Source organism: Dromaius novaehollandiae, chromosome W (genome assembly GCF_036370855.1).
Source record: "Dromaius novaehollandiae isolate bDroNov1 chromosome W, bDroNov1.hap1, whole genome shotgun sequence".
Lineage (NCBI taxonomy): Eukaryota > Metazoa > Chordata > Aves > Casuariiformes > Dromaiidae > Dromaius > Dromaius novaehollandiae.
Genome location: NC_088130.1, coordinates 60,388,155 through 60,402,205, shown reverse-complemented (window position 1 = coordinate 60,402,205; position 14,051 = coordinate 60,388,155). Strand labels below are relative to the sequence as shown.

The window sequence follows — 14,051 nt, the reverse complement described above, 5'->3', positions numbered from 1 at the left end:
TTTGTTTCATTATAGGAAAGGCAAGAAGCGGAGGGAGGAAAGTAATAGTCCTCAAAAGCAGTGAGCGTATTAACTTCGTCTGTCCCCAGTAATCCCCGTGGTGCTCTCCATCTCGGGGGGCAGTGCTAATCACCCTGTTGGCAGCAGGGGCTTAAATTAGATTTAAGAAGCCCTTTCAAGCAGAAGCAGCTCTGACCCTGCAGGTAAGGCTTTCTGAAGCACATATTATGGAGATGATAAAGCCCATCTTTTCTGTCCTCTTTCTAAGCAACAAAGTGAGGTTGAGCTCTGACAGGGACATTGTGAGGCCAGGGGTTTTAGGGCTATTAGTAAGCCTCTTGTGTAAGACGTTAACAGACAAGGATTTTGTTCTCTCCTTTCCCTCGCCTTCCTGCTGCAGAAAGTCTGCCTTTGAAAAGGAGATGGCACTCAGTGCTTTCAGGAACATGAGAGGCAGAAGTGGCAAAGCAGACAGGTATCTATACAGTGCTGGATGAACGATGAGATGGTGACTGCTTGTGGGGCAGCTGAGGATGTTATGCCCGTTAGAGTGCTCTGCTGCTCATCTTTCTGGCATGTGCAGCTCTCCAGGAGCCCATGGAAGAGCTGGCCTGAGCTAGGAGCTGGAAGGATACTAGAGAAGCTTAAGCTTCCAGATCCCTGGGGCTGGAGGATCTCTGGCATGGTCTCTGCTGGCAAAGGACTGGGCTGAGTGACAGAAGATGACTTTGCTAGGCCTGTTTCCATTGGGTTGGTGCCTGGGAAGTGTCTGCAGCAGGTGTCTCTAGTGCAAACATACTGTAACATCTGCAGTACAGATGTACCATAGCACCTCTGGTTCAGGCAGATCATGGCATCTCCTGTTGGACAGGCATTTCAGAGTATCTACAGTCAGCATCTGCAGCACAGGGGTACCATAGCATCTACACTTGTCATCTGTAGTACAGGTGTGCCGTAACATCTACAGTCAGCATCTGCAGAACAGGTGTACTGTAGCAGCTATAGTCAATGTCTGCAGTGCAGGTGTACTGTAGCATCTACAGTTGGCAACCGCACTACAGGTGTACCATAGCCTCTCCAGTTGACATCTGCAGTGCAGGTGTACTGTAGCATCTACAGTTGACCTGTGTGGTGACAGGCATAGCGTAGCATCTGCAGTACCAGCGCAACAGGGACAAAGCCTTTGGAACACACTTGGCAAAGCTGGAGCGGAGACGCACAGGGAGGAAATGAGTTAATGGAGCTTTTTTCTTTCCTAGAGCACCACTTCAGAGCCAGGCCTTGGTAACAGCAGAGCTGATGGGAAATTTCCCAACAAAATGCTTTATCATAGCAAACACTGGGTTTTGGAACTACGTCTTCTTTTGCTGGATGAATCTGCTTTCAGGAAAGCAGCCTTATTTCTCTTTACTGGGAGGAAGCTGTTGTAGGTGAGACTCTTGCAGAGTTTGAGCACTTAGCGTAGGGGGTCTTTTGCAAGCCAGGCAACAGCCCCAGCTGAAGCCGTTGCGTGTCTGGGATAGGTCACAGAGGCACTTGCTGAATTGCAGGAAGCTTGAGAAGGTCTCGGGTTGTCTGGGCTCGGAGCAGAGAATTGCTGGCTCTCATAGATGTTCTCAGGAGGCCAAACTGTTCCCAGCTGGCTCTAGCTGGTTGATGCCTCGTTACCAATGACTGTCCCAATGGCTTTGGGGGGCCTGTTAAAGGGGAACTGGAAAGGATCAGGCCCTCTGTTCTAAGTGGACTTAGAAGAGGACACTGGGAGTGTTCAGCAGATGGTGGCATCCTGTTTTCTCTGTGGATCCATGATCCCCTTCTCTCTTCTTACCAGGATCAGAACTGTCCTCATCCCATGATGTCATGCCAATGGCTGGCTGTCACATCACTGTGCCCCTTCCATCCTGCTTGCAGGGGCCACCTCTGGTCTTGCCTTCAAGTGGATTTGTCCATGGATCCACATAGCCTGATCCTATTCAGGGAAGAAATACTGGAAATATATTTGGTTTAGTGGTAACAGCCAGAAGTGGACATGTTTATGTCCATGTTGAATTGTCTTCTCCCACTAAGACTGACCATGACTGATCTCTTCATTGCCCCTGTAGCAAAGAAGCCAAGAGCTGAGCAGGACCTGGGACCTCAATCTCATCTTGCTGCTAGCTGAGTGGGAATTTGGGGCTGCGTTGAGAAGTGATATGTCCATGTTGAATTGTCTTCTCCCACTAAGACTGACCATGACTGATCTCTTCATTGCCCCTGTAGCAAAGAAGCCAAGAGCTGAGCAGGACCTGGGACCTCAATCTCATCTTGCTGCTAGCTGAGTGGGAATTTGGGGCTGCGTTGAGAAGTGATGTGGAGGGAGCTGTACTTCCACCTGGATCCTGTGGCTGAACAGAGACCTTCTGCCTAAGAGATACTCTTTTTCCAGTATTAATTCCCACTGACCTTGCAGATCTGGTGAAGTTGTACGTTGTGTTCATCCAGTGCCAGAGTAGGTGGTGCCACAGTGGGGCACTGCCATGGGATGTGGGGTGCTGCAGATACTAAACATTTATGTGTGTTGAAGGGAAATGGGGCAAGTCCATGGAAGAGAAACCCACCAATTACACAGAAAAATATGTATGGTGGTAGTGTGTGGCTGGTGTCTGGGCAAACACGTGGGATATCTGACAGTTTTGCTCTCTTCTTACCCCATCCCTAAACACATGGATGAGGCTGCAGCTAGAAGCGAGTCTGGGTCTGATGCTGCGCTGTATGTGTGCATGGAGGAGTGCACTGCCCAGCAGCCTCCTCCACAGCTTTGTGCAAATGTGGCCGTACTTGCAGAGGACTGGTGTTGCTGCCCCAGAAAGAGCAGCACCCCAAGCTGAGGCGTGCAGGTCCTGCCTGCCTCCATGTGGGTGGGCGAGCTCATCCAGGGTTACGTGAAGCCAGACCACCTCTCAACTTCTGACCAAGGGCTAGCGGTTCATTTTGTTTCTTCCAAATTTTTTCACTGCTGTGAGAAGAATTGCATCCATCTATGTGCATCAGAGGTGGTGGTGGTGGGAAAAGCCATAGTGGTTTAGTCCTGATGCTATCATGAAATGGAAGAAACCTCACTGGAAGAGCTGCTTGTACAGCATCGTTGTTCAGATCTCTGGTCCGAGAAGATTCAGAGATGGTTTAGTCAAATATCCAAGGTGTCTCGGGCTTGGACTCCCAGCTGTGCGGAGCTCTTCTTTTGTCTCAACAGCCAAGAAATGATTCACTACCGGGGCAAAAGCAAATATTGTCCAAACTCTTTTCTGCAGCAGATTGAGCTTTCCGCTGCTGGGTTTGCTGTGTAATAAATGCAGTTCCCCACCGTCACCTTTCAAATGTTCCCTGCCAAAATGGGGACGCAGCCCTGAGACCTGCATATTCTAACACTGCTGGTGATATGCCGCTCACTGTCCTGTGCATCTGTGTGCCAGGATGTTGCCTTTTGTTAGTGAAATTATTAGATGAGCAACTACAGTAAATGGAAATTTACATTAGAAGCATCTGCAGAAATTGTGGAGGTTTTGTTATGTGCTTGAAAAAAATGTGGCTTTGGGCAAAACAGGCAGACAAAGCAAATATTGCATGGGAAATTGTGATTCGAGTGAGAGAAGAAAACAAAAAGTTGGTTTTCTGTCTAGATTTTTCACACTAAAATAGCTCTGGTTCCTGCTGGCAGCAGGGTTTATGTCTGAAAAAAAAAGTGGAGTTTTGTGGAGAGGAAAGTGGCCGAGAGATGAGATTTCTGTGCTGGCACTAAGACTGCCTCTGTCGCAACAGAGCCAGGACTCTCAAGGGAGCTGGGCCATGTCCCTTACCCCTCTCTTTTTCCACCTGTAAGCCAAAAGCATCACCCTCCTCACCCTCCTCCCAGAGCCTTCTGCTGCTGCTGGGCTTGGATCGTCAATGCTTTGGGGCAGGAATCATCTCTTGCCATATAATTGTGCAGCCCTGTGTCAGTGTGGTCTGGCTGCAGGTGAGGCTGGCAGGCACACAGACAGAAACAGCCGTGATTATTTTAATGACTGATAAGATGAGGAGCAGCAGGGGAGGGAAAGTGGCTTTCCTCTGGGGGAGGAACAGCAGATATGAGATGGGGAGCATGACGGCTAGTGATGTTATTGGTACTGATGTGAGCCAACTTAAGGCTACAGCGTGCAGACCTCACGCTTCAAAGAGCAGCCTGATTGCCTGGGGAGTCAGAGGGACTTCATTGCTCTCCCGTCCTTCATGTTGCACAGCTGCATGCCATCTGCAAGGGCACGATGGCTGCTCTCCCCAGCTGTGCGTGGCAGTGAGCTGCCAGAGGTGGAGTGCAGTTAGATGGACTGATGGTGGGCACTCTGGTGGGAGAGCCATGGCTCCTCTCCCTTGGCTGTCCATCCTTGGTTGCTAGCTGTGGGTAGATCTTCACCAGCCTGGGGAGGCTGGAGCTGCTGCTGCAGACAACTTTGACCCTCCCAGCTTCTCCTTCTGCCTGGTGGCTTCCCCACTGCCATATGAATGGCACCAGCCACTGCTTTTAACCCCATCCCCTCATTTTTTAGTTAAAGCCCAGACCTGCCAGCATCAGCCTGGATGTCCCAGCCCTGCTGCTGAAATCCCCAGGGCTGCACGTCTCACCTGCTGTCTCTTTAGGGGCTGTGGTATGCACTGGTGTGGGCATCTCTACACCTGGTTCCTGGGGGAAATTGCTCTATTATTTGCAGCTGTGCGTTGGGCTGTTCTGCCCAGCACCGTGTTGCTTCCAGCCTTCCAGGGCCTATGGGTCTTGGGCCACAGGATGGTCAGATCTAGCCTCACTGCAAGCAGCTCTGGGAGAAGAGGACCGGCCCTGGCCCCCAGCAGCTTCCAGGAGAGGTGTGAGGGGTGCAACCCCTGTGCCTTGGTCCTCCATCTCCCCACGCTGAGTCCAGAGCAGAGCATGGAGCCTGCTCTTTGAATCCACATGGGAGTGAGCCCCAGTCCTAATCCATCTCCAAACAGCTCCAGTTCCTGATGGGATAAGCCAATCCTGTGGCTTTTGGGGAATATTTAGTAAGAAGTGAATTTAAGATCAATAGGGAGTGGCAGCTCTAGCAATTCCTCTCTCACTTGTGCTCCAGGTTTGCAGGTGCATATCTCTGCTGACCCTGCAGCTCCTGCTGCTCTCCGGGCTGCTCAGCAGCACTGTATTTCAGCATTGCCCAGGGATTTGTAGTTTTGCCACAGCTCTGCCGTGTCCTGCACCCAGATGCTGCCACGGGTGCACCAGGCATGGCGTGACTGAGCAAAAGAGGCCCTGCCAGTGACATGCACTGATTTGCCGGCTGCCCCTCTCTGAGACAGTCGGGAGAGCTGAGCCCTGGAGCTGGATGAGTACAGGAGTTACCTTAATGTAACACCTTCTGTCTCTGCCCTGATCTATCCCTCACCTCAGGCTCTGAGTCAGGGTATTTGTGACTACCTAGGTGTGGAAGGGATTTAGGGAGCACCTCTTCAAACCACCCACATTTAATCGAGAATCAGGTCTGGTGTGTTTTCTATCAGGACAACCAAGGATTTCTCCTTTTTGTGGAAATACCCTTGCGTTCCTGCTCCCTTACCCCGTTCCTGGAGGAGGCAGGCGGGGCGGCCCATGAGGGATGAAGGAGGGGTTCAGGGCAGAGGATGCTGCGACGCTCGGAGCAGAGGGCAGGATGTTCTGCCATGTGGTAGCATTTGGTTTCTGCAGGTGGGTCACTCTGGCCCCAGGAGGGAGCGAGCCTAGAAGACTGCAGGGAAGCATGGAGGAGGTAGAGCATATGAAAAAGAGGAGTAGGAGAGAAGAAGTGGCGTGAATGATAACAACATTATAATTAGCACTTAGCGCTCCTTGCCCAGAGCTTTCAAAGGAAGGTCACCTTCATTATCGCTGTTTTACAGGCAGGGAAACTGAGTCACGGGGAAGTGGGAAGAGCGATTTACTCAAGGTCACCCAGGTGGCTTGGGGCTAGGCTGGGAGCAGAGTCTGGGTCTTGTGCATCCATCCCCTTCTGTCACAGCACGTCAGGGCCAGGCCTCGCTGCCAGCCCATGCGGCACAAACTGAGAGCCGTAAATTCAGCAGCGAGGCCACTGGAAGGTCCCTGGTCCTTTTCTGTCCATCTCCTTTGCCTTGGGCTCCCATGGCTATTTCATGTCCCGCATCTCTCCTGGCACTCCTGCCCCTGTGTGGAGAGATGTCTGTGGCCAGGTTGGTCCAGCACCATCCCCAAATCTGCTTGCAATGTCCCCCCCAGCCATCCTTGCCTTGCCGTTCAACCCTTGTGTCCTGCTGCAAATCTAAGGCCATCTGGGGTCCTGCAATGGCCATGTTGGGTAATGGTTTTGCTCTTTTTTTTTCTCCTCTGGCCAGTACAGCTCCCCCTTTATTTAGGTCTAAATGGATGCCATCTGGCTAACGAGCCCATACTCATGTTCTAGATTAAAAGGCAATCCTCCGCGTGTTACTGATACGGTGCTGTAGATTAGCGAGGTTTAAACGGTTTTGAAGGTGTAATTTGCTTTTCACGCATGATGCTATTTGCCTCCTGGCAGGTGGGCCAGTGGCCTGGCTCCTGTGACGGGGCAATGCTCACTGCGCTCTCCGGCCCTGTGCCGGCTCCAGGGTGGCCATGCAGGCTGTGACCCTATGTGCCTTCCCCATCATCATCCTCAGCACCATGCCTTGTGTGCGAGTGAGACAGCAGCCTGCCTCCACCATGGCCCTGGCTCCAAGAGGAGCAGAGCCTGGCTGTCCTGGAGCATCTTGCCCGTTGCATCTCCATCTCTGTCTGCCTTTAGCGGGGACACAACTGTTGCAACACAGCCTGTGCTAGTCCTTCCCTGCGAGCGCACGGCAGATTGCAGGGCCCCTTGCCTTTCTAGCAGGGCGAGGGGAGGGTGCATTGATATGCCTGACATGACACTTGTGCCCAGATCTCCCCGCCGCATGAACTGACTCACTTGCAGCTTGTACAGCTCCTTGTGTGCAGCTTTGTGCGTTCCTGGGCAGGGGAAAATGTGGGCCAGGTGCCCCGTGCTGCACTGTGCGCGGAGGTGAGAGGGGAGCCAAGCAGCCGGCATGATTTGGAGACGGAGGTCCGAGCTTTCCCTGCCCCGGCACATGATCCCACAGTGCTGGCTGGTGCCTGGCCTCAGCCTTGCTCGCTGGCAGTGAGTTCAGCCTGTCGCGACAATCTGGCTAAAATGCTTCTCTCCGCTCCACACCCAAACAGGTCCCGCCTGCAGAAGGAGCCTTGCCTCTCATTTCTGCTAGCCAGCTCCTACCTCCACAGCCCCGTTTTATTTGATTGCAGAAATAATAAGCTGGAGCGAGGGAGCTATCTGGAAAAAGAGAGCTCAGCTGTGCTGGGAGCCTGATTCAAAGAAAAGGGCAGGTTCCCCCTCCCTGCTGCAGCTCCTGCCAACCCAGCTGGCTTCCCAGGCCAGCAGCTATTCAGCCACTGCGGAGACGCCAATGAGAGTTACAGTGTCTCTTGCATGCCCATAAATGCTGCTGCTGTTCTATCAGGGCAGCGCAGTGCTCAGTGCTGTACGAGTAACACCAGGATCAGGAGAGACCACGCTAGAGCAGCAACTGCCCGCACTAGGCTCCTGTGCCTGCTCCTGGGGTGATGCTGCAGCTGCCTGAGAGAGCCCGGCACTAGAGTTTGACTTGCTCAGGGAAAAGTTGGAAATGAGGTGAGAGAAATGCAGCATCTGTGCAAGGCATTATTGTAGCCTCTGGGCACCTGACTCTGCTGGCAGCTCCAGTGGAAAGTGCCAGAGGCCACTGAAGGAAGAAGAGCGTGCTGGCAAAATGACTCTTTTTGCAGAAAGTTCCCCCGTGGCCATGCTGGCGTCTTGCTTCGCGGCCAGCTCCTTGAGGCCACACCGCACCCCAAGACTGGCTCTCAGCGTGCTGCAGGCGAGCTCTCCCGGAGCCTGACGCTGACTGCTGCTCCTTGTGTTTGCTTCCACAGATGGCTAACCCGGTGCCGTCAGCCTGCTGCGTGGTGCTTGCCGCGGTGGTGGTGGTGTACGCTCAGAGACACAGCCAGCAGGGTGAGTCTCTTCCGACATCTCCAACCATGCATTTCCCCAAAAAATCCGGGCGCCTTTCCCCTGGCCGCTCTCCGGGGGCAAGCCGTGTGTGCTGCCCGGGGTTGCCTGATGTTACCTTTCTAGTCGTTGGCCTCTACTTTCCTCTGTGACGCGCGTGCTCCCTCCTGCTGGCCTTTGGGCAACTTCGCCAGCAAAACCTGCATCCCGCCAAGCGCCTGCCCACATGGCCTTGTCCCCCAGATGCGCCTTGTCCTACCCAGACCCCTTTGTGTCTGGGGTGCCCTTACTGCCAGGTCACCGTCTCTAACCCCCTTGTCCCCCCTTTTGTGCATACTGTCCTGTGCCATCCACCTCTGAAGGAGTGGGAGCGTGGGAGGAGGCAGACCAGTGCTTCGTCCTGGTCTTGCCTCCTGGGGTGACTTTATCCTGGGGTGGGTGGCTGCTGGGACTGAGTTTCCGTCTCTCGAAGCCCAGCTCACCTGCTTCATCTGAGCCTGTGGCCAGCACCCACACTCAGGGTTGGCCCAGCTGCACGCACCACTAGCTCACGCCTCTCCAGGTCAGTGGGGCATTGGGTCTTTCCTTAGCAACAGCTTTACAGAGACTAAAGAGGTGTTGAGAAGTTGGAGCTGGAGGACCCAGGAGGGTTTTGGGACAGCTAGTTGGGTCCAACCTTTGGGGCCACCTATGGCAGCCCTGCCAAAGGGGGGCAAAAAGGGGGAACCCCAAAAGTCACTTGCTTTGCTGGCAGCTAGCCTGCCTGTATTGCTTTCTGTGAATTACAAAGGAGAATTTTGCTGACTGGCTCTAAAGGGGACATGTGTGCATCCATGGGCTCTGTGGGGTTGATGAACCCAACCAGGGCATCCCACTGAGCTGGTGGCATGAATGAGAGAGCTGGGACTGTGCTGAGGTTGTCCATGTGTGCCTGGGGGACAGCAATGGGCCATTCTGCTCTTGAGAAGGGGCTTGGACCCCTGCTTAACTGACAGCACAGAGTACACATTCCTGTCCAGTTCCCACATGGAAAATTCACTCTTAGATCCTGCAGATCAAGTGCTGCTACTGTTGAAGAGGCAAGAAAAGTTTCTCTAAATCCAGCTGGGTGGTTTTACATTGCTGGAGGCTACCAGAGACAGCATCCAGGCCAGTTTGTAAGCTGAGAGCCCTATTTGCTTGGACACAGAACAGTTGGGGTCCGGTGGTGCATCCCCAGCGCATAACGCCAGCTATGCTCTGGCAGCAGGGAGAGTCTGTTGGGTGATGTTGGGTGAGCAGTCCCAGCACTTTCCTGGGGCACCTGCTCAACATGTTTGGGTGCTGAGTGGTGGAAGGAGCTGGAGTGGAGGTGAGCTGTGTGCTGCTCATGGTAGTGGGATGCTTTCTTCAGAGAACTGAGGCCACCAGTACCTTGAAAGACCTCGGGTAAGGCTGCCAGAGCATCCCTTGGATGTACTGTGTTGCTTCCCCCTGTGTTGCAGGGATAGCAGCCCAAACTTGTCCCACAGATAGATGCGCAAAAGATGGAGGTACCATTTCAGGAATATTCAGGTGCATATTTCAGGGATATGCACTGTGGAAATGCATTGTCTAGACAGAGAAATGAATCACTAGTCCCTGCCAGCACTGGCCAGAGCCAAACATTTCACCATTGGCAGGCATGTGCTGGTGCTGGGAGAGTGGACATGGGTAAGGCTGCTGTTCCAGGCCCTTGGCTCCTTGATCCCTCAGGATTCACAGATTTGACAGCTTAGCTTCCCCCTCCCTCCATCCCTCCTCCTTCCCTCGCCCTGGCTGCATTTGGCAGGGAGGCGTCTTGGGCGCCAGCTCTGAACAGGAGCTGCTGAAGCCTGACGGCATCAACAGGCATCTGGACTCGATGCATGGATAAAACAAGGCTTCCACCAGCTACAGTAACTAGAGAGGCTGCTCTGCAATGGACAAGGGCCCTAGAGGAGGTAAAAAGGAGTTTGGGACCACAGAGTGAGAAAAATAGGCTGTAAGAGCTGGAAGAAGGCTGGTGGGACAGTTCCACATCTGGCTGAAATATAGCGATCCCCCTGAGGAACTATGCCCTGCATTCCTTGTGGACACCACTCTGAAATGCTATTGTGGGACTGGGAGGGAGCCATGGCTGTGGACATGTGCTTTGGAGCAGAAGGTCTCCTGCCAAGCCCCATCCCCCCTGTGTCACAGTCCCCGGCACCTGGCTGGCAGGGCTGGGAGAGGCCCTGGTGCTGCAGCCAGCATTGGGAGCGCCTCTCCCATGCTGGAGGGCAAACGGGTCTAACACCTGAGACAACGTAAATCCCGACTGAGTGGAGTGGGGGAAATGTGCTGGCATGAAGTCCATTTGTAATGTGGCTGAGGCATGCTCAACTTTAATAGCTCATGAAGCACTTTAAGAGATGCATTAGCACTGCATACTTGAGTGAGGAGGATGTGACAAGCTGCTAAGTGTGTGCGAGCACGATGCTGCGAGGTCAGGCACCTGCTTCTGACTCTCATGTGCACCCCGGTGATTACCAAAGCATCCTACAAAGTGCCACATGAAATAACAGCAGTGTTGGGCTCAGTGGAGGTGAGGTTGCTCATGTGTTAATTCCTCTGCTGCTCGTCTTTGGCCCCACTCCTCAGAGCTGTGAGACTGAAGGGTGCATTTGTCTGGGACACAGGAGCCAAGGAGCTCCCCAAACTCAGAGGCTGGGGTGCTGGAGGAGGTCGGAGCTAAGTGGATGTACAGGAGCTGCCATTATCTTTCATCCCTCTGGTCCTGAGTACATCCTCAGGACAGCCTTGCTCTGGAAGACAGTTTTCTTCTGGTGATGCCCTGTACTCTACACTTGTTTTTGGCAGTGCATGCAACATACTCTGAGGCTGGGTACCTGCCATGCCTTAACGCATGGTCCTTGCAAGAGGGAACAGGCTGCGCTGCCAGCAGGATCACTCCCTCCACAAGCGGGCAGCAGCTGGAGCTGAGATACGGAGCTCCCTTGCTTTGCCCCCGCGGCAGGTTGCTGAAGATACAACTTCAGCCAGCCTGATAGGCACTGCCACAAGCTAGAGCTATCAAACTAAGATCGCTCTCAGCCTTCCTCTGCCACGATGCCTTTGGCACACGGGAGGTGCTGTGCTGCCTTTTGCGCCTGCATTGACACTGTTTTCGGGCAGCTGGGGTGAACCTTGGGTGCTGCTGAAGCGAACAGCGTAGCAGGGAGACAGCAGCTCCTGTCAAGCAGGAGTTACACAGTGCACTCACTGCTAATCCAATTGCTGCTAAACCAATCACTCCACGCTGCTAATCCCATCACGCTGGGTGGCTCTGGCGGTCTCTGCTGACGCGCTTGGTCTCACTGAAGCTGGGCCAGCGTGGGTGGGATTGCTGCAGCTCGAGCCGGTGTTGCGCTGAATCCATGCCATTTGCCCACCCTGGCCGTGGCGGCAGGCTGATGCTGGGCCCCGCTATGGGGCTTGCCGAGTGAGTGGTCAGGGCATGTGTTTTGCAGCAGAAGCAGGAAAGGGAGCCAGCTCTGGGCATGGCTGGCTCTGAGGAGACCTGCCGTGCCTCTGGGTGTCCCTGCCAGTATTTTTTTTGTCCCATGAATCTGCAAAGCTCCCGGCAAAGCAGAGGGATAGACAAGAGTTGCAAGAAGAAACAAGAGGAGTCAGAGGAAGAAGAGCTAGCTAAAGGCCACGCAGGAGAGCCTGGTATCCTCCGCGTTAGCCGGAGTAGCTCAGTTTTCCCTGGCCTTTTCCTTCTTGCATTTTCTTCTCTAGGCAGCAGTCGTTGCTGATTTGTTTCAGAATATAGGATGGCGATAGGAAAACCATAGGGGAGAAAAGAACTGAAGCTGCCTGCTGTAACACGTGCAGCTTTGGTAGACTGGGGCTTCAGTTGTGTCCCCCATCAACACTGAGAACAGCACTGGCAGATCCGCTACCCTGCAGAGATCCTCTCCACAGCAGTGCTTAGGTGCCCTCAAAGGAAGGGAAGAGGCCATGGCATGGAGACCTGGGGCTTGGCCAAAACTCCTTAGCCTGGGAAGTTTTTAGATGTTGGAGATGTGTAGCCATGTGTCAGGTCACAAAATGGGTGTGCATGGGTGATTTCAGCTCTTTCTAGCCACTGCCAGGACTGCCTGTGGCTGAAAGGAACTGTTATCCAGCTACAGAAATCCTGGCAAGAGGGAGCTCACTGCTCCGGCCTCCTGCCATGGCCACAGCTTCTTCGCCATCCATCAGCTCTGCCACAGTTACATCCACATCTGTCCCAGACTGAGATTTCTCTGCTTTTAAAAGAGGAGTAATTCTGCTTTATTGATCTTCACCTTGCTGAATTAACTCACGTTTAAACAATAATTACGTTTTCACCCTGGAGAGGAGACAAAGAGATAAATGCCTCTGGAAATGAATGTGTTTCAGATGCCACGTGCCGGGGTTAATTTATTGATGTGCGTAGAAGCTGCTATCCCTGCTTTCTCACCAGCAACAAGCAATTAGCCCCCATCATTCTTCAACCAAGGAAGAGAAAGAGAGATTTTGTTTCATTACTTTCCCTCCTCTCTTGTGCCATTCAGCCCTTGTGCTAATCTTTTGCAATCAGTTCTGCTGCAAAGCCTCCCGGGAGTTCCTGTTTGCATGCGCCTCCTTAGAAATGCTGACCACATTTCAGCCAAGGCAAAGTCTAGGCTGGTAAACAGCCTTCGCAATGCACAGCAAAGGGATGCAAATTGACTTCTCAATGAGAAACCATCTGTAGTTACCTCCCTCTCTGCCCTCCTTGCCTCGTCCAGCCTTCTTCATGTTGCGTTTGTGGGCCAGCTGGGATGCAACCAGCTCTTTCAGGGCCCTGCCTCCTCATGCATTACATATCCCATCCAAGTCCCCAGGGCATCAGACTAGTGCAGTTAGTTAAACTTGTTGCTTTGGTTTTAGGGGTGTTCTCTGGGATTTGTGTGCGTTTTCTGTGTAGAAGGTGGTTTGTGGATTTTTGCAGAAATATGTGGTTTGTTTGTAGATCTCTGAGCTGTTTTAGTTGTTGTTTGAATGATGCTTAGTTAAGGCACTTGTATTCAGTGTGATGAGCTACCTACGCCACGAGGCTCTCTCTGGTGTCTATGAGTTGGATGCACAAAGAGGATGTTGTCTGTACTTCTCCAAAGGAGAGGAAGCGTCAGGCCAAAAGAGATCTTAAGTTGCTCAGATCAGGTCCATCTGTCTCCTGTAACACTGCAGAGGGGGATGGACAGGGATGTCACATATGGGCTTTGTGGCCAGTAAAGCCACAAGGAAGTCACGGGCTAAGGTTACAGCCTTTCTAGGCTTGGGTGGGATGTTCATGAATACTCCCTAAGCATAGATGGTGAGAAACTAGCTTTAGCAATGCTCAGAACCTTCAGAGGGTTTTGAGAAGAGGTTGGATACATATTTACCAAGGGTAACACACTGGCCAGGGGTGTCAGCCGGCCTGCTGACAATCCTTCTGACTCTTTTGTTTGACAAAGCTAAAAAATAATCTTGCTCTTTGTAATTTCAAAGTTTCAGTATAGTTGGGGTGGGTGAGAAGAAAGTTTGGGATTTTTTTTCCATCAGTCTTTTTCCCTGTTTTTCAGCTAGAGTACATCTATTTTTGCACAACACTGACTTTTTAAAAATGTCATTGTGATATTCTTCCCTCTTACATCCCCTGCTGCTTTTCTTGAGCCCAATTTTGCTATCTATTGCTAATGTCTGCTCAGCAGCTCAAGCAGTCTCAGGGGCCTTCCACACCTGCCCTGTACTAACAATATGGCTTTGTTCCTGCTGATCACTTTGGAAACAGAATTTGTGAAACCTGGGTGATCCAATCATTTTTTTCTGCTTGATTTAATCCGATTATTCCTGGTTATAAAAATTTGAAGCCAGCATATTGTTCGGCTGTGTAATCTGTGATGTGTCCCTGTGCCACAGTGTCTAGAGCCAAGTGGG

General features: G+C 52.5%; 1 protein-coding gene across 4 annotated transcripts in view; it reads left to right on the top strand.

Annotated features, from left to right (window-relative positions):
• The window catches only part of LOC112988015 (ciliary neurotrophic factor receptor subunit alpha), a 333,191-nt gene that overhangs the window by 227,891 nt on the left and 91,249 nt on the right, over positions 1-14,051 (top strand). For 3 of the 4 annotated variants that reach the window (XM_064500202.1, XM_064500204.1, XM_064500203.1), the window contains one exon: positions 8,003-8,084. The exons of the other annotated variant lie outside the window; for it this stretch is intronic. In XM_064500202.1, coding sequence (XP_064356272.1) covers positions 8,003-8,084 — 82 coding nt within the window. The remainder of the gene's footprint in view (positions 1-8,002; positions 8,085-14,051) is intronic. 4 annotated transcript variants of the gene reach the window in all.